This window comes from Melozone crissalis, unplaced genomic scaffold (genome assembly GCF_028551555.1).
Source record: "Melozone crissalis strain CALT ecotype California unplaced genomic scaffold, PUWL_Pcris_2 ptg000136l_1, whole genome shotgun sequence".
Taxonomy (NCBI): Eukaryota; Metazoa; Chordata; class Aves; order Passeriformes; family Passerellidae; genus Melozone; species Melozone crissalis.
The window spans coordinates 479,721-498,981 of NW_026535909.1; the positions used below are offsets into that span (position 1 = coordinate 479,721).

Consider the following 19,261-nt stretch of genomic DNA (forward strand, 5'->3'; position numbering starts at 1 on the left):
CCATTTCACACTTCTGGGAGGCCACTGCTGTGTGAACGAGCAGCTGCATTCTGAGCTTGCTCTACAGCAGTGCTGGAGCTCTGGGCAGCAGAGGAAAGGGGCTCTTCTCTGACATTGGTCCCTTCACCATTACTGGCCTTAAAAACTGCAGTTTTGCTGCCCTGGATATTGTCTGAGCAATGGAAATATTTTCTGGGTTCTCAAGGAGAACTCCAGAGGCTCTCTGAAGGGCAGCAGGAACAGGGCACCCCGGGAAGGAGGAGCTACTTCTGCCCAGAGCAACTTTGCCTCTTATGCAAAATGTAAAGTACATCCCTTGAGAGTACAAATATTTAATGGACACTTACGTTGCTGAGTATTCAAAGAGACCATAGTAAGGGTTAAACATCTCCTTGGACAAGAGAAAAAACCATTCTCTGGCCACACCTCCATAGTCAAGTCCTTTTTCTGACTCAAATTCAATCCAGAGCCTGGCTTTTAGTACATCAGGTCTCTTCACAGACATGATTCTTCTGTAGGACTCCTCAAAAATGTTATTTCTGTGTAATTTCATCTCAAATCTGTTGGGTATGTCAGCCTGTTGAAAGGAGATTAGATTACCCTTGTTAGTCTCAAGAAATAAGTCTTTGGGCAAATTACTGGTTGACAACAGCCCAGTGACAGCTCAGAAACCTGGTGCTCCAGTACCCCATGGTTTTATTTCCCAGTGCTCTCCCAGTCCACAGGCTGAGAGCATGGGGGAAACTGGGCCAGTTCCAGAACAGTGCTGCAGATTTCTATGGTACATATTTGATGAAAATAACAAAGTATCAAACAAACAAAACAAAAAAGGAGAAACGTTGACTGTGCTCTATTTTAAGGGCATTTGCATTTATCTAGAAAAATGTGAGGCTTAAAGACTTAGAAAAGCTTTTTGTTGAGAAACCCATCAAATTCAAACTTTGCTTCATGTTTTTGGCTCCTACTTGAGCCCCTGATGAGCAGCACAATGGAGTAACCTGGCAGGTGTGTCCTGCAGCCCCCGAGCTGGTTCTACTCACAGGTTTCTTTAGCTTCTTGCGGAAATAGTCGTATTTCTGCTTGAACTCCCTGGAGTACGGCACCGCCTGTTGGGAGCAGTGGGAGGACATGTCATTCCTGCTGCTCAGCACTCTGATACCCCACAGCATTCAAAAGGGATGAACAACCCACACACTGTGCTATGGGCTCCCCTGAACCCACCCATGAGGCACAGCAGCCAGGAGAGATTTAAAAATCCCACAAAATGACATCATTTTACTCTGATCATTTTACTGATGTTAATATGACTTTACTACAGCCATTTAATAATATTTCTACATGTTTCCTTTATTTAAACACTATGTGAAATGCAATTTAAGTAATTCTGTTTGCCATGACACCAGAAATATATTGAAAGCATTCAGATGAATCCTTAGTGCCTCTGTGAAATTGATTAGCTCCTGCTTTCTCTTAAAACCAACAAACAAACCACTGTCAGTTGCTCAAGGGGACCATGATAATTTCATTTCCTTCAAACAAACTTTCTCAAATAGTCTCTCTCATTTGTGCTCAGCATTTCTGGGGAGAGGCCTGTTAGCAACTTGCACAGTGCTCTGTGTGAGGATCTCCAGTTTTAAATGCCTGATAAATGAGTAAATCCCTCCAAAAGCAACTATGGTCAAAAAGTGACTATTATTGATATTATTACTAAGCAATTGGAATTTAACCCTGCAGCAGGCTCATCTGCTGTGTCCTGAAACTCTTACAAGTCCCAAGGACTTACGCAGAATAAAAAGGTACTCTTGGTACCAGGAAACATCTTGGGATTGAAGTCTGATTACTCAGAATACCATAAAATGGCATAGACTGGCACCACCCAGCAGAAAAAGTCAAAGAATCACGCTTTGATATTTTTAAAATTTGATACTGAAGTAAAATGCTGTGTTTATTTTTTCCTAAGGCTGATATTCTGAAACCCCTGTTTATCTGCAGAAAGCTTTATGTCTCTTAAAACTGACAGACCCAATTTTTTGTCCTATTTTTCCCACACTTTGAATCTACATAGGCCCACCTCTCGCCTGCCAAATGCAAAGAGCTTTTCACTGGCCAAAGATCCCAAAATCAACAGAGCAGTGTGTCAGCTCAGTAAAATCCTACTGTCAGTAGTGACCCCGGTCATGGGTCAATAGGAGCACTTCTCCACGACCATCCCCAAACCCTGGACAATCCGGGGGACTGCCCAGAGCTTGGTGTGACATTCCCAGCTTTTTCCAACTTAGGATGTGGACTGTCAGAGCTCCTGCTCCCCAGGCTGCCAACCCCTGATCTGGGGAGCAGGCAGGGCCTGCTGCTGTTCCAGCTGTACCCAGTCAGGATATTTCATGGAAGCAGTACTTACTGGGCCTGTGATTGCTGGGTTCTGCAGTCTGGGGTCTTCCCACTGGGTAATTTTATTATCTGCAAATAACAAAAGAAATGATCCCATGGCTTCTCTGGTACCACACTGTGAATTTCTGTTGGTTTTTTCTCCCTAGCACTGCTCAGGTCTGTCAGGGTTAGCAAAGGCTTGTGTCTCCCCACCCTCCCCAGCTCCAACACACTGTTTAGTTGAAAACATTCACTCAAAAACACAGAACTACCCCAAAACCCAGGGAACCTGCACTGCTTTGATGGCAACATCTGCAGGAGTGAGTGAACATGTTCATTTGAACATGGGCTAGGATTGGAGATGCACAGCCCAACAGGTAAAGGAACCCACAACTTTTGGCAATGACACCCTAGGTTACTTGGGAAATTTTGCATAGACAGTTGAAGTATCATACTTCTAGATTTGGAGGGAATAACATTTTTCCTAGGCTCTGATTTAATGAGAGGGTAAAGGGAGGCAGAACTGTCCTGTTTTGGTGCAAGAAAATCACCCAGTTATGACCAATGGAGATGCTGGCAGTGGCACAACACAGCCCAGTTCTTTCCATCTACAGCTTTGAAGAGCACCAGGAGGGTGACAGGAAAGGTTCTACAGGACCACGGTGGGACTCCCCTTCCCTGCCTCCAGACAGCTGCTCCTCCCAAGATTCTGAACACGACAGAATCACAACAAAACAATGGTGTTGCAACAATAAGACAATGCTCCAAACCCCATCCCAGGTGCCACCTGCAATGGCGAGGTGTTGGCCACCCTTGGCCTGCCATCCCTCTGTTTGTTACAGACACTGCTCTGGGTTAGGAACTGGGTATGAGGAATCAAGATTGCATTTTCCACGTCTCTGGAACTGGAAAATCCCTGTAAGTTTGCATCCCAAGTTGGTTTAAGAGGGACTGGGATCTGAAAGGTGTCATTCAGCAAATGTTAACTGGAGAAAATTCTACATGATTGCAAGCACATTTCAAGACATTTGATCTATTAGTTAATTTAATAGTAAAATACTGTTTCATTTCCCTTCACACATTGAAGCTATTTATCACTTATGGGAATGCTGGAGGGCTGCCAGCCTGAGCTCCAGAAACCCCAGAGATGCATGGAGCAGAGCTGCTGCTAAGCTGGACACCCAGACCCACCCTTTCTCTTTTCAACCCCTATACTGGAATTCCCTTCTACAAAGTTCTCTGGTCACCTTCTTGACACCAGCAGCCACAAACCACAGTGCCAGTTTTCTGTGAAATCAGAGGTAACTCAAGTGGAAGTGACTGACAGTGTGTCAGCTCTTTGCTCTCTGTACTTCAGGGTGTGCGATGACACCAACGAATCTCAGTCTAACTTTCTCTTCAGTCTTACAGGGACTTCATACTAAAAATGGTTTTCCAGGGCTACAAGGGTCTGGCATGAACCACTTCACCTGGAACTGTAGCTCAGGATTCTCTGTCCTATCCCAAGTGGATATGAATAACAAACTTATTCTTTTTGAAGAACATTTTCAAAAATTTCAAAAATTTGAGTCTTCCCACCAATACAATTCTCTGTCATAAACCAGGCTCCCAGGCCTTCGAGGATTCCCTCTTCTCCCTGCCTTTCCAATGGGGCCGCTATTTCCCTGAAGTTTGGGACCCGCTGCCAGATACAGAACTCCCACAGCCAGACATTCCCAGAGCTGATGGCATCAGAAGGGTTACTCCAGGTTGGATTTAGGCACTCCTGTCAATACATCACAGGGTGAGATAGCTCATGACCAGGTGATGGTATTTTTCATGCCCTTTTCAACCCAAATTCTGCTAATTACTCCCATTCTGAGTAACACTTTGCAATTCTCCTTCCACAGCCTCTTCCTGCACACTGCAGTGGCCATTTCCAGACTCACTCTGACTCCCCATCCCATTCCAGTGAGCTCCTCTCCCCTCTCCTGCCTTGCTGCTTCCTGCTGAACTAAGGAGCACTTCGCCCTAATTCCCTGTGTAAATCACTGATGCATATTGTGAATATCACCATGTGCAGGTGGATGTGGACAGACTCTGAGGGGAGCACACTCAGTGTATCCATCCTCCCTGCCCATGAATCACGGGTTCAGAAAATGGTTGCAGAATGGTTGTTTTCCCTTCTGATCCCTTCCAACAGGCAGACAGCACATTCCTGGGAGGCTCCCAGGAATGGCAGCAATGTGCAGGGAACAGGGAACACCAGTGTGTCCTAGGAAGGCAAGGGCCCAGAGAGCCAGGGGGAGGTGTTCACTGCCACACCCAGCCTGTGGTGCCAGTAACATCAGGGTGCTGCATCAGTACTCAGGGCTCCTGGGCCCTGGGCACAGCACAGGGGCTGTGCTGGCCGCAGGGGACTTTGGCACTTTCTTCCAGGGATGAGGAAAACATCTCAAAAATAGGACAAGCAGCGCTGGAGAACTATGCAGCAGAGGTACAAAACGTAGCAGAGAAGCAGGACATGACCAGCAGCTGACTCTGTCACCCTTGTCCTGCTGGTTTTGTGTCCTGGCAGTGGCACAGCCCCTGGCCCTCCTTCCAGGCCCCCCAGCCCAGCCACCACGGCAGTGCTCAGGCACCAGGCTGGGACCAAATGGACATCTGCTAGAAACAGGCAGCATTACCAAAAGCTTCCCTGAACTTTTGTGAAAAATGCTATATAAGAAGCTAAATCCACTCAGATCAAAAGAGACTAGAGGGAGAATTCAGATGCACATAAATTTTGCTTCCTAACAAATTCTTTGAGGAATTCTAATTAATGTATGACTTTAACATTCCATTTTAGAGACTAACATATTCTCAAATAGCTTTAGGACACTGAAAAATTAAAGAGTTTTAAGACATTGGGAGGCTCAGCAGTTACACAGGTGTTTTAAATGGGACAGATTTATCCTGTGACTCCTTAGTGGCAGCAGTTTAGAATCATTGGCCATAGTTATATTTCCATATCTCTGTTGGGAAAAACAATTACAGAAGGGATAAAGGATAATAACTCTGTACCAAAGTTTGGAAGAGAGGTTCATCAGACACTTATCAAGTGTGTTATTTTTAATGTTTAGTTAAAAGTATTTATACCATTTCAAAACTAGTATTTCTTTAAAAGCAGTCTTTTAATAATGACTTAATATTGTCATCTCTAAGGATAAGCGTGGGAGTCAGCGATAATGAGGGACAAACCTAATTCTGTCAAACATGGGTAAGTTTAGGCTTGAACTCTGTGTGCACGCTCCTCTGATGGTTATGAGAGTTAGCTATGGCTGTGAAGAAATGTCTTATTAGAAGAAGACCCAGCCCAGCCTTTGTGGGCTGCTTTGTTTCCAAACAACAACAAAACTCACACAGCAGTTCTGAGATGCTCTAGGAAGACAAATCTACAATGAAACATCACTTACACTAAAACTCCACTAACAGAACTGGAGAGTATTAATGGGCTGGTGCAGTTTCACATGCTCTAAATAGGAAATAAGATCAGAATCAGCACTGCCACAGACCTGAAAGCAGAGGAAAGTACTTCTCAGTGCTAATTGCTCCACTGCCTATATGTGGAGCTGTGGCTACAGGATCTTTTCTCATCTTATTTTCTATTCCTAGTTTATATTTTAATTTATTAAGTGCAAATAAGCCATGGGATCATCAACAACAACAACAACAAATCCAAAATATCAACAAGAACAAAATAAACCACAGAGAGGAAATGTTAATGCTTCACAAGTCAGAGAGGGACAAAGCTTGATGAGCCAATTAAAGCAAGCTTCCAGTGAATGTACAGTACCGTAGGAGGGCACTAAGTCTCTGGTATCAATGTCTCCACATATCAACACCTGGCTTCCTAAATGAAGAGTAAAATCACAAAGCTTTCACTTCAATACTTAGTACCTCCCTTTGTCTATTTGCTCTAGTGCCTGAGTGCTTACTTACTATGGTCTATATAAAATGTTCTTCCATCCAGGTGTATTCTTTCCTCCCAGCCAGGCTGGAAATGGGAAATAAAAACAAAGAAAAGAGAGAGTAAGTGAAATAGTATCAGTGTCACACAGCCTAAAGCATGTATTGCTCACACCTACTGGACTTGTCTCAAAGATGTTTATGAGGTAGGAAACCCCAAGTGACCAGATGGATAATGGCAAGGCCACAAATCCGGGCAGACTCAGACCTAGCTCTTACATAGGTGACTGCATCCTGTGCAGGGAATATTTTTATAGTGGAAACCTCTTGCCTCAGGATTCCCACCCATCTCCTCTGTGAGCAAACAATCACAGAGAACAGATGGTCCATCTTAGTTGGAATGTTTCTGCTCCTACTTCTGAAAGCCATGTGGGTTATTTACTGTAAATGTGTAACCCAGGCTCCCTGTGCAGTGGGACAAGAATGTCCTAACCTAGTCCTCAGTGCTTCCCTTTTCGTCCCTTCCCTTTTCTCACGTCCCAAGGGCCTGCAGTGCAGAAAGGAGAGTTGGTGGCAGGCTGTAGGGACAGGTAAAGCTGGCCAGCCTGGGCTGCCAGAAAATACAGAGGAGAAATTATTTCACTTCAGTCTTGTTGGAGAAACTCGTGTTAAATTCTGTAGTCATCCCAACCTCGCTCCAAACCGGGAGGTTTAACTGAGGTGAAATCTGTTACTAACAATCTCTTGCTAGTGACAGGTCAGGCTACCCTGGTTTCACAGCATGTTTCGCCCCTTGCAGTTAACAGAACAAATTGTAATTGGGCCTTCAGTGCCTCAAGGGTAACACACGCCCCATGTACCTGGACAACTGCAAGAGCACAGCTATTTCCTAAAGCCAAAGAGCATTCCTGCTGCTGTGACCAGGAATGTGTCAGCTTTCACACATTACTCTTTACCTTTACGGGCTGGGAGTATTTTAAAAACAAAGCAAAGCCCTGCATTTGACATGTCTGTAAATCCCCATTATACTTTGATTACAAGTATGACAAAACTTCTGACATTCGATTGATTATTTGCTCTGCAAAAAATGGAGGTTTCATTGAAAAATCAAAATTTATTCTGATTTGTTTTTCCTAAGCAGTGATTATGATTATCTAAAAGCACAGTCAGACACAGCCCAGGTAAGAGTGTGCAAAGCTCAACACTTCAGTAGCACAGTAACAGGCCATGAGTTAGGGCCTCCTGGGCTGGCTCTGGAGCGCCTGAGTGAGCCCCAGGGCACAGCAGGGCTCCAGAGGCTCCAAGAAGAGCTGCAGCAACCTGTGCCCAGAATGGAGCAGAGCCCTGGCACAGGAGGTGTAGGTTAGAACACAGGCACAGCATCACTTACAGGAAGAGGGCCCAAATCGTTGGGGTTCAGAGATGCTTTGGATCTCAAATGCACCGGAAACTTCAGCCGTGGATCCTCCTGGAACACAGGTATGCAAGTGTAAATCCAACAGATCAAGGCAGATCTACAAAGTCAAGCACAGACTCTGGAAATCCTTCTATGTTACAGTTATTCTTTTCTTTTCGGAGAATAAACCAAAACATGCCTTGTTAGGATTTCTACAGTGCAATGACTTCCAGTGCTGAATAAACAAGGGTGATGACTCCATTAAATGTGTGCTGTATTCAGGGATATGCTTCAAAACCCACAGGCCTGTTCTTAGGATGCCTGCACTCTTCTACAACTGCTTTTACAACCACAGGCACATTTTTGGCTCTTTAAAACACAAAGACAGGTGCCATGCTGGAACAGGGGCATGCAGCAGGAAGACAGGTGGGACCGTGGCCCAGGGCCCCGGCTGGAGCGCGCTTACCCAGGTGGTGGTCTTGGTGTTGTGGTCGATGAAGAAGGGGCGGCCGTTCGGGGCGATGCGCATCTCCCAGCCCGGGGGCAGGAAGCTCTGGGCCCCCTTGTGCTGGGGCTTGGGGGAGTTGTAGGGGGACGGCTGTGGGGACTGGGGGTTGGACAGGGTGTCCTTCACCGCCCTGCGCACCGGAGAGTCCTTCATGCCCTGCGGAGAGCAAACAGAACCATTGCACACACGGCACTCGGGGCTGCAAAACCAACCTAACCTGGCTTCACAGCAAATAGCTTTTCATTCCTCATGGAATTAATACCAGAATTAAATACTGGGGCTGATTTACTACAACTTAATTACCTCTATCTGTGCCTTTTAACATGCCCAGTCCTTTGCTGTAAAGGACATGGTGTTCCGTGCCTTTCTCTGCAATAACAATGTCCCCGGTATTTACACCTGACTCTGCCTTCCTCTGCACCTGCCCTGGATGTGTCCACATTTCATTTTACCAAGGAAAAGACAAAAGCAGTGTTTTGTGCTTCAGGGGCAATACACCTCATTTACAAGAAAGCCTGTAAGTGCAAGGCTGTGTGAGCCACAGCTCTTCAACTCTTAAGCATGAAGAGGAAATCTGAAGAACTGGCTCTCTTCAGCACAGCCATGAGTAGCTGAGACAAGAGTTTGAACCACACTGCCACAAGTCAAACACGCACAGGCTTTGATTGCGTAGGGAGCCACTTCTGCTATTCCTCAGCCAGGTGACAGTGAACATCAGTGGCCAGCATTTGGGAAGACGCTTAGGAGCGACGCAGGGAGGAGTGTGGGTGCGGGAGCGGCCGGGGCTCACCTCGAGCGGCGCTGACAGGGTGACGGTGGGCGAGCTCAGGCTGCGGGGCCGCCGGATCTGCGGCTCGCTCAGGTGGTTGCTGCTGCTCGTGCCCGGCCCCACCATGCCGTCCTCGGCGAGCTGTGCGGAGCAAAGCCAGGTCACAAACACTGCCCACGTGCAGGACACGATAAAACTGATGGCATTGTTATCATCACTACTGTCCTGAACCAGATTTCCTTAAAGGCCAAAAAGGGTATTTAATGTAATTCCACTGGAAGGGCCAAGAGCTTACAGCTCTATTAATGGCTCGAGCCAACTTTCACATTTAATCCAAAGAACACATTTGCCTCCTTTTAAGAGCCCTTCTGCATCTCTGCAAATTCCTTCTCTTGCAGCAATCACCTTAACCCTGTGCCTTGACATAATTAAAAGTAACCAAAACCACCCCAAATTATTGCAGCTTTTTATGATTCATCTGTATTGTCATGACAATGATTAGGATATTTCCTTTCAATTGCAGCTTTCTGGAAGCTGCCCCAGCTGAATGCCCCTCAGGCAAGCCAAGTGCTGGCTCCCAGGGAGCAGCAGGGTACCTGCATGATGGGCCGTGTCCACGTTGTGGTCCGGTTGTTGTGGTTGACGTAGTAGGTCCGGCCCTTGGCATCCTTGCGCTCCTCCCAGCCTGAAGGCAAGCCCGGCGTGGTGTGCACGTAAGCCACAGAAGGCTGCTCAGGCAAGAAATCATTGAATTCTTATTTTATAATAGATAAAACAACTTTACATTTTAAACTCTTGCTTGTAAAAAGAAAAGCAACTTGTTAACTTACACTCTTTCTTAATCACAACAACCATATGGAAAAATCCAGTTTCTGATTTAATTCAGGCTCTTTATCATGTGCCTTTGAATCAAATAATTTTTTTTCTCCCAAGAGATCTTTTGGGTCAGTTTGACACAGATTCAGCAAACAGACAAGTTTATATGCCCTCAAACATTCTACTTTGTTACACATAATGACAAAAAGGAACTCTATGTTTTAGTGAGTTTTCCTTAAAAGGCTGAAGTTTCTTCCTTTTATCGGGATGGATAAGTAAGAGTTAAATAACCATAGAGTCTAGATCTCCCAAGTCCTGCTCTCTTCATTACCCCAGGGTATCTTGATTCAGTTGCCAGAAACTACTGAGGGGTTAAAATGTTAATCATTTTGCTCTGTCACAAATGCTGCACTTGGGGCTTCTGTGTCCCAAAGACACCAGATAAGCCCAAACTGAAGCCTCAACTTCAGCATGACAGAAACTTTTAGCAAAAGTTCCACAAGCTCCCTGTTCTAAGAGAAGCATACAGGTAAGGGAAGAGTCACGTCCTGCTGCCCACAGGAACTGTCCCTGTGTGTGGCTGACCTTCTCTCGTGTCCGTGCTGTCCCCAAAACATCCAAGCACGAGTTCATAGACACGAGCTAGGAACTGGAACCAAGGGGGACGAAAGACCTGCCTAATTCAGAAGCTGAGGCACTACAAGCTCTGGGCTTTTGCCATGAAACAAGGCAAAAGGCTCCTGCTGAAATCCAGGACACATTCTCTTCCTCCCCACTACATTCCTTGCTTCAGCAAGATAATGAACTTAATTCTTGCTCTTGCTTCATCTCTGCCAGACCTTTCCCAGAGCAGCTGCCACGGGCAGGGCAGGTGCTGTTTAAGAGCAGAGCACAGTTGACACAAGGAACTGGACAACTGTGGGGATAACGAATAAAGGAAAGGAGAAAAGATACTGGATGGGTGAGGAAGCTGACATACTCCAATAGAGAAGAGAAAAGAGAGGAAAACAGGTGAGAACCCAAGTGCAGACTCAGACTCATTTCCTTCTCTCCTGGAGAGCCAAGGGCTGTTATCCCCATGTTGGTTCCCAGAGCTGGCAGGCCATGAGGAGAACAACTCAGAGATGGGGAGAAGGACACTGCCTCTGGGCCTGAGCCTGGCTCCTGCTCCAAGGAGGGGATCTGTAGGGATTCTGAAGGCAAAACCAAGGTGACAAGAGACTTTTACTGCTGACAGGCTGTTCATCTGCAAGCATCAGGTGCCCAAGGACCCAAGAGAATGCAGCCTTTGAAGATAAAGGATTTAGACCTTGAATCCTGTGTAAGTCCCAATTCCTACACAGATCTGGGACTCTGGGTGTAAATGCTGAACAAAGTCGGGGCGGGGGGGGATTAGATACTACAGCATGATGAGGTAAAACATCTTGGTATGGCAACACTAATGATGAGTCAAAATATTAATATTTAGCTCCATCAAGTCTAATCAAGACAAGATGCTCTACCAAGGGAGTACCACTATCGTGCAAGTTCACCTAGCAAAATTAACTAACTACTAATGAGTCAGGCATTTTATTTAGACTTTGCTATTTGCAAGTGTGCTCCTCTGGTTCTAAAATTAAAAACCAGTGAATATAGACAATAGAATGATGCATCAACACCCAAAGTAAGATTTATTTATTTCCCAGATGCAAATAGCAATTTATAGCAATTATAGATTAAATTTCTTTCTCTGAAACACATTCTCTAGGAGGGCACTAATTCATAAAAGCCATTTATGATAGTTACTGTAAATGATTTCCGTCAAATAACTCACTTCAGACTGGCAGTTAATTAGGTTAAAGGTTCAACATATATAATTAGAATAAAGTTCAATATAGATTAAACCCACTTTCCTTGTATCACACTTTCAGCAAAGCATACCAAGAATTTTATGGAATGATCAAACTACAGTCTTGGACTGCTGCAAAACTGCTGGAAAATGAAACTGGCATTCAGTAAGACCATTAAGAGCTCTGTGCTATATCACTGTACCCCCAAGGCTCTCAAATTAAGACCAACTTTAAGAATTAAAATGAATTAGTCTGGAGGAGAGTCATGGGAAGACAAGAAGACACAAGATGCAAACACAGCTACATGTACAATGATTTGATGTCTCTAATCACTGCAGCTTCCAGTACCTACAAGAATTAGCTATTGTAGCTTTCAGGAGCCCAAGGCATTTACTTAGTGCACAGCTTTGTCATAATTCAATGTCACATCCAAGTCCCTAAACCATGCCAGTATTTGAGTACAATTGCAGTGTTTTCAGAAATGTTGAGAAAATTTGGGACAAAATTATTTAAGTTTTCATTCAATAGCTGTATTTCATTCAACACATGGCTGCTTTTTTTTTTTCAAGTTCCTCGTTGTACAAGACCTAAATGTCCCCCCATTTTATCCAGAGATAGTGCTTGATAAAGAGTTTTATTACCGTTGGCTCCTCTCCCCCTGTGACAGTTGAAGAACGAGCTCTCCTAGAGGGACCATTCTGCTGTTAAATGATAATTAACGTTACACAGATTTACTGAAGAAGGTCACAGGTTACTGTCACATCTTTAGGAGCAAGGCATCAGACACATTTGCCAAGAGAGAGCAGTTAGATGGAAATATCAAATCTGAAAGTCATCAGTCACTGGTTACCAAGCCAGAATCCCAGAGGAGCGCTGGATTTAGGAAGAACGCGTACTCAGTTGCCAGAAGAGAAACGATCATTAGCTCAGGAAGGATGAAATGTGGTTAAGCTCAGGTAAGGTGATGTTTAGGGCAATGCTCAGTGCTGCTGATTTGAAATGAGTGTCCCTCAAGAAGCAGGAGAAAGGCCCGTCTCTTTCTCCCCAGCCCACGCCTGGCCCCTGGGTCCAGCATGCTAAACACAGCAAGAAAGCAGCCCAGCAGCCCCTGTTCCTCCTGCAGCCAGGCACAGAGCTGCACTGGGACTGTCCCCAGAGCCAGGGACAGTCCCAGTGCTTCAGCTACACTAAATAGCTGCTACAGCCAAGAGAAAACCTCTGTGGTTTCTGGAAATGTTCACCCAAGAGCAGCAGAGAGAACAAGCGACAGACACACCAAACTTCTTTGTATGCACAGGTTTTCTATTTGCACATTCACATGGGACATATTTATAACTTTTAAAAATGAATAAAAAACTCTTGGAAGAAAAGTATAATCTTTTGAAAGATTCTTTTGCAATCTGACCAGTTTTATTCAAAAGCACACCTTGCACACTCCTATTTTAAGTGGTCTCTGTACCTACTGCTGAGAGGTGGCAGAAAGAACAATCTGCCACCTCTGCAACCCCTGCATGTGGGCTGTAGGAGAGGCACAACGTTCTGTCAGCTGGAGCGCAGTGTGCATGGTTCTGATAGGAGAGAGAAGCTTTGTTTACAAAACATCTTTGTATCTTTTCCTGTTTGAACAATCTCCTTAAATAAACCTGCAGAAGTTGCCTCCTTTTCACTACAACCAGGCAAAACACCAATCCTTTAACATTTTAGAGAGATTTATAGATTGCAAATGAAATCAATTTATGGGCCACAGAAATATGCCTGCTATCAGTCCTGTGGCTGCTCCAGTTCCAGGTAGAGCTGGCTCTCCTGTCCTCTCCTCCCCTGGAGGAGTTTCTCCACTGAGTGCACACAGGAGTGCAGTAACCTAAATTTCCATGGTAAACAACTGAGGAGAGAGTGACGTGCTCAGTCTCCAAACATTTTCCTGTCTCAGGAATGTCCTCCTTTTTAAGCTCACATGAATTTGGTTTGGGACAATCAGATGTCCACCTTGGTGCCTAACTAGAGCTGGCCCAAGGCAAGGTGTTATTCAGAATGAGAGAATCCACCCAAAAAGGAAGGAGCTCTGACTTACCAGGGATAACTGGGACTGCTCAGCGACTGCATCTGTCACACTGCAGGACCTCAATCGTGAGGAAGGTTCTCTTTGCTGCAAGGAAAAAAACAGAAAGATGTCTCCACGTTAGGGTGTCTTAAAACATTATGTTTATTCAGAAAATTCAGTAATTACACGTACTAACCTCTGAGAGCTCAAAGTCTTAAAAATTAATTGATTTAAACATTTATGGTATTTCTTAAAAAACAAAAAAATCTGTTTCAATCTTCCTCTTTGCTGCTAACTTTTGAATTGGTTGTGCCTTTCCCAAGACACATCCTTCATGACTGTGAGCTAGAAACAACCCCCCCCCTAAAAAAGCAGACACACATCATGTCTGACACTACAATGTAATTCCTCCCCACCAGTCCAGCTGGGCACTCCAGGGCTGAGCAGTGTTTAGGAAAACACAGCACTGACACATCTGCAGTAAAACCAGTGGGTGCTACTAAAACTGTAGTTCTCAATACAAGCCCAAGTGCCTCTGCCTGCAAATCCAGGAGAGCATCAAAGCTGTCACTGGCTGACCAACCTCCAGGTGATATTCCCATCAGGCAGAGACCAACTGCACTGGCTCTTTGGGAAAAATGCACCTAATCAAGATTCTGTTGGATGAGAACAGAGTATTTCTTATCTCTTGAACTGCAAAGGTACCTTGAGAGCATTGTACTAAGAATAAAAAATAAGAGTATGATGCTCTGTTTAATATTTACAACTATTTTTGTCATCAAAGAGACATAAAATATTCCCCCACTTGTACATGCATTATCCTGATTTTTTAATGGCATCTGACTAATAGATAACACAAATAGACAGACCATTTTTTTGGTTTTCCCTTTCCTTTGGAAATTCCTAGCCTGATACCCTGGACTCTCATCTATTTTGTTTCACTAAAGGTCTAACAGTAGCAGAGTCTGAAGTTAAACTCACACAGAACTCTTGAAATCTGAACAGAGGAATTCTGTTGTCTGAGGCAGTTTGCTTGCTGGTGAAGCTGTTTTTTGGAAGGGAATTTTAACTACATGCTCAGGTTTTCCCAAGCCCAGCAGTCACTCCCCATGCACAAAGTGATTCAGGTTATGCCAAAAAAAAATGCACGTTTCTGCACTAGAGCTTTACAGATGACAAGTTACGTACAATCAAAGAGCCGAGTTGTTCCCCATTGGAATCAGGAGTGACCTGGAGTCTTCTGCTCAGCTCCTCAGACAGCTCCTGAGGACTGGTCCGGGACACCGGAGATGCAGGAGGAGGTGGCAGTGACAAGCTCAAGGAATCCCCACTGGCACTTGCCTCCTCTGAAATGGTTTCCCAAGGCTAACAAAAGAGAAGAAACTAAGTTCAGATTTTATACAGACCAAGTCTTCTTTCCCTTTGCCTTCTGTGTGATCATCTCGCTGTGCCCAACACAAACAACAGCTTCTCTTCACCCTAAATCAAGGCACTACAAAAGCTAAAGCACAGGGCAGCTACAGCCAGTCCACTTCCCTTTTTTTTATCATTTATTCCATTGTTGTTTAGAGCAGAATATGAAAGTGTTTCTATCAATGTATGTAAGACAAGCAATTTGGAATGATAAATGTTTCTCCCAGCATTGACATGGGACTCAGTGCTGCCCATAGGCCAGCAGGCAGCTGCAGCTGCACAGGAGCCTGGCAGTGTGCCTCTGGCTGCACTGTCTTTGTGCTGCTGGCATCTTCCCAAGCAATGTCCACAAATGCTGTGTAAAACCACGACTTTCTGTGCAGCTCACATGTGAGAAGCACAGCAGCTCAAAGTTTAGTCAGCTCCTCAAGCCCAAGGCTTGGGCTTACCTCAGGAATGTCTCCACTCTCCACAGGCTCTGGCTCCAAATCCTCGCTGATGTGGCGCCGAGAGCGGAAGCGCCTGTGAGCTGCCTCTTGGTTTATCTGTCTGATATTGTTATCTGACTCCGAGCCCACGTCGCTGCAGGCGGGGAACCCAGCATGGGAAGGAGCAAAGAGAGAACAAGGAAATAACCCAAGTTAAACTAAGCCCCCCATTTTGTCCACTGCCTTCAAAACCTTGGTAATGCTTTCGATTATAAAAACCATCATTTATGTATGTATCAAACTTCATAATTAGGAGACTGTTTAATCTCTCAGTTGAAAGAAAATAAAACTGGAAGCACTTCACAAATATCACAGAACATCAGGTTGGGAAGGAGGTCATCTGGTTCAACCTCTGCTGGCAGGGAAACCATGGCCTAGACAAGATGACCCAGCACTCTGTGGAGCCCAACCATGAATGTGTCCAGTGCAAGGGGGATCCAGCACTTCCTTGGACATGGTTTAGCAGCGGCCTTGGCAGTGCAGGTTAAATACATGATCTCACTATAACTCCTAACACTGTCAGTTATTCACTCTGTAAAATGTAAGCCTGCCACAGCTTTCTAAAGCTAATCTTGAGAAGGTATTGCCACAGAACTCTCTGACAGCACATCCTGGGAATGAAGCCTATTCACAGAGTAATAACCAGGATCTCCTCAAAGCCAATGTGTTCAACTTCATTTAAACTTAGTAGAGTTGACTTTTTTCCTTACCTCTTCAACAGTCTCTATAAACAAAGTAATTTCCTCCTGTCAAATTACTTACTGAAAAAGTCCTTATCTGTCTCCCAATATTCTAGGGTGGTTTGTTAATGCACTGCCTTCCCTGGCATCCCAGAGCTCCTGGAATTTCCCAGAATACTCTGTGTCTCTGTGATCTGCTGGGAGCAAGCAAGGTCTCTTTCAGGCATAAACAAAGCACGATTTCCTTTGTGCCTCGAGCCCCAGCCTGGCTCTCCATCCCCCCCAGCCCCAGCTGCTTACATGAGGCTGGGCCGGTGCCACTGGGTGCTCCTGTTGTTGTGGTTCACGTAGTAGGTTCTCCCCAGGTTGTCCACCTTCTCCTCCCAGCCAGGGGGCAGCGGAGGAGGCGGCAGCTCCTCCTGACGAGACGCGGCATCGCTGGAATCCACCACGTCCCAGCCGTGCTTAGGAAGGAAGGAAAAAGACTCTGTGGTTACAGTGTGCACCTCATTTCAATGAGAAAAGAGCTAAATCCCCAGCGGTCTATTGAAGAGGGATCTCCAAAGGTGGCTGGGTGGTGGCTTGGTGCCAAAGAGAACCAACTGCCAACTCTGTTTCCAGGGCTTTATCCTTCAAGTGCAGCTGACTCTACAAGTTTTCTTGAATCCTTCCTTGAGGATTCAGCCTTACCTCAGAGTCATCCCTCTGATCACTATTTTCTTCCTCTTGGCCACCATTTTTGGGCATATACGCCATCTTCAGTCTCAAGAAACCCTTCACACGAGATTTGTGGCTACAAGACAAGGAGGTACATTGCATTTAAGAACACTTAAATAATTGCAAATAAAAAAATCATGAAGTAAGAAATGTTTTAAAGTCCTCAAATGTTTTAAAGGTCCTTCCTCTCACCTTCTTGGTCTGAGGAGGAAATCCTTAAATGTGTACGGCCTCTCCATGGTTGGGTCTTCAGTCTGTAAGCAGTGGAGAAAATAGCAAATTAATGGGCTTGCCCACAAGTCCAGCCATATAAAGAACATTCACACATCAGGCTGACAGATAACATCTCTGAATTCTACTGAATCCTAAGTTACCTAAAGCCTGGAATCTTGAAAACTTTCTGTTCCTTGAGAATTTCAGCTTTCTTACCAAGTAAGTCACATCCTTCACATGTGCAAGCACACAGCTGCTGTGGGCACAGAACTAGGAATTTCAGATGCCAAGGGAAAAGGATGATGAATCCATACACACACTTCCCCTGCTGATTGTCTGGGGAGCCTTACGCTAAACTTAAAGCATGAGCTGTGTTACACTTGGCAGCCAAACCCCACACAGCCTCTCCTTTCAGTGCCTGACCCAGTGTCCGCTTTCTCTGGGAGAGACACACTGCTCAGAGATGGCAGATCTGAACAAGCTCACCAGGACACCAAGGCATGCAGGATTCTCACTGCTGCTCAGTGCTCAGCTGGAAGGGACGTGATCCCAGTAAGGAGTGTATTATTTACCCAAATTCTGTCCAGAGTAATTAGATGGTATTGGAGAAAGGAGGACTTTGACAAACAAACCAGCAGGATGAGAACACTGATTATTAATTTGTTAATAAATACATCCCAATGGCTCCTACCAAGGTAAGGAAGGATGAGTGCAGATGTACAGTGTGCTCCCACACCTTTCCAACAGGTAACTCTCTCCCTGGAACGGAGCAGAGCAGGCAGGGAAGTGCCTGCAAGGGCCTTCAGTGCCACAGCTACTGAAGGAAGGACTGCTCTGAGACACAGCAGCTTTGCTATGGAAAATGTCTGAGGGGCAAAGGACTCTTCCCACTGTCCCATGAGGGCTATTTAGATCATGCCTGTGCACAAGGATACATAAATGGAGATACCCACACAAGCCTAGGCCAAGCAACTCTGCACAGCACAGCTGGGATGACAACAGCTCCCATGAGAAGGGAGCCACACATTTGTCACCAAGAGGTGTTCCTGATCCTTCCCTTGTAGCTTTCCACTGTTACAGTTTATAACCCAACACACTCTAGATCAACCATAACAGATACATCTAAACAAGCATCACAGTGCAAGTCGTTACAAAGCAATTTTTCTCCTACAATAACATCCATCAATAGCAAGAAGTCAAAATTGGACACAAAAAGCCAGTTATGCTCAACTGACATGTTAAGATTAACATGCACAACATTTAAAAAATATTAACTACATTCAGCCAATGTTAGTCATCCAAAACAGTACATAATATCAGAAGTGTTTGTAACAAGGCTAATGCAATCACCGTATATACATACACATATATATTTATTCTTATTTATAAATCTATAAATAGAAGTTGCACTTAATTTAGCATCTAATTTTACAGCCCATGCAGAATCCTGGTTGCTGGGGGGAAACCAGACAACTTTACAGAACTACAGAACCAGCTTTACTCTGAATTCTGCCATTAATTAAGAAACAGAAACAAACATTACTACCTTCAAACCAAACACCTCAAATGTCTATTGACAATAAAATGATTCAAACCCTGTGTCAAATTACTTTCAATTGATTGCTATTGAACTCTTACTGTTGGCAAAGAATTCAATTGCAGCTAAAATAATGAACAGATGACATAGTTCTGGCAGCCTTTTGGCTTTTCATGCATCTGCTGAGGCAAACCTGCTCACATGAAGCTTTTTTTGCACAGAAAGTGCATCCCTGTCCATGCACAGCTGATGCATCTCCCTGTCCCTGCACAGATGAGGCTAGGTTGTCCACAACAGTTTATTTTAGGCTCTGCTGGGAGCACTTGCTTTAAGAGAAAGTGCACAGCCCCAGGGCTTTCCAGAGATCTGGTGCTTACCGGGAGGTGACTGAGCGGCACATCCACCTGGCCCAGGAAGTCGTCTCGGGTCTGTCACACAAAAGTAAGCTTACATCAGAAAAGCAAAAATAATAAATATCAATCTAGCCACAATGAGACAAAAATAAAGATGGTTGAGTACCATTATTTTAGGAAACCCTGGTTTCTACCCCTTATCGTTGC

At 44.9% G+C, this 19,261-nt stretch overlaps 1 protein-coding gene across 5 annotated transcripts in view; it reads right to left on the reverse strand.

Moving 5' to 3' along the window:
* NEDD4L (NEDD4 like E3 ubiquitin protein ligase) overlaps positions 1–19,261 on the reverse strand; it is a 71,371-nt gene that overhangs the window by 6,578 nt on the left and 45,532 nt on the right. For 3 of the 5 annotated variants that reach the window (XM_054293324.1, XM_054293326.1, XM_054293322.1), the window contains 16 exons: positions 19,079–19,129; positions 17,144–17,205; positions 16,925–17,027; positions 16,535–16,698; positions 15,516–15,648; positions 14,842–15,018; positions 13,684–13,758; positions 9,564–9,695; positions 8,989–9,108; positions 8,157–8,354; positions 7,685–7,762; positions 6,328–6,382; positions 6,182–6,238; positions 2,399–2,457; positions 1,041–1,106; positions 348–577 (listed from right to left, as the gene is read on the reverse strand). In XM_054293324.1, the coding sequence (XP_054149299.1) occupies positions 348–577; positions 1,041–1,106; positions 2,399–2,457; positions 6,182–6,238; positions 6,328–6,382; positions 7,685–7,762; positions 8,157–8,354; positions 8,989–9,108; positions 9,564–9,695; positions 13,684–13,758; positions 14,842–15,018; positions 15,516–15,648; positions 16,535–16,698; positions 16,925–17,027; positions 17,144–17,205; positions 19,079–19,129 (1,760 nt within the window). The remainder of the gene's footprint in view (positions 1–347; positions 578–1,040; positions 1,107–2,398; positions 2,458–6,181; positions 6,239–6,327; positions 6,383–7,684; positions 7,763–8,156; positions 8,355–8,988; positions 9,109–9,563; positions 9,696–13,683; positions 13,759–14,841; positions 15,019–15,515; positions 15,649–16,534; positions 16,699–16,924; positions 17,028–17,143; positions 17,206–19,078; positions 19,130–19,261) is intronic. The other 2 variants (XM_054293325.1, XM_054293323.1) reach the window with 1 other exon arrangement.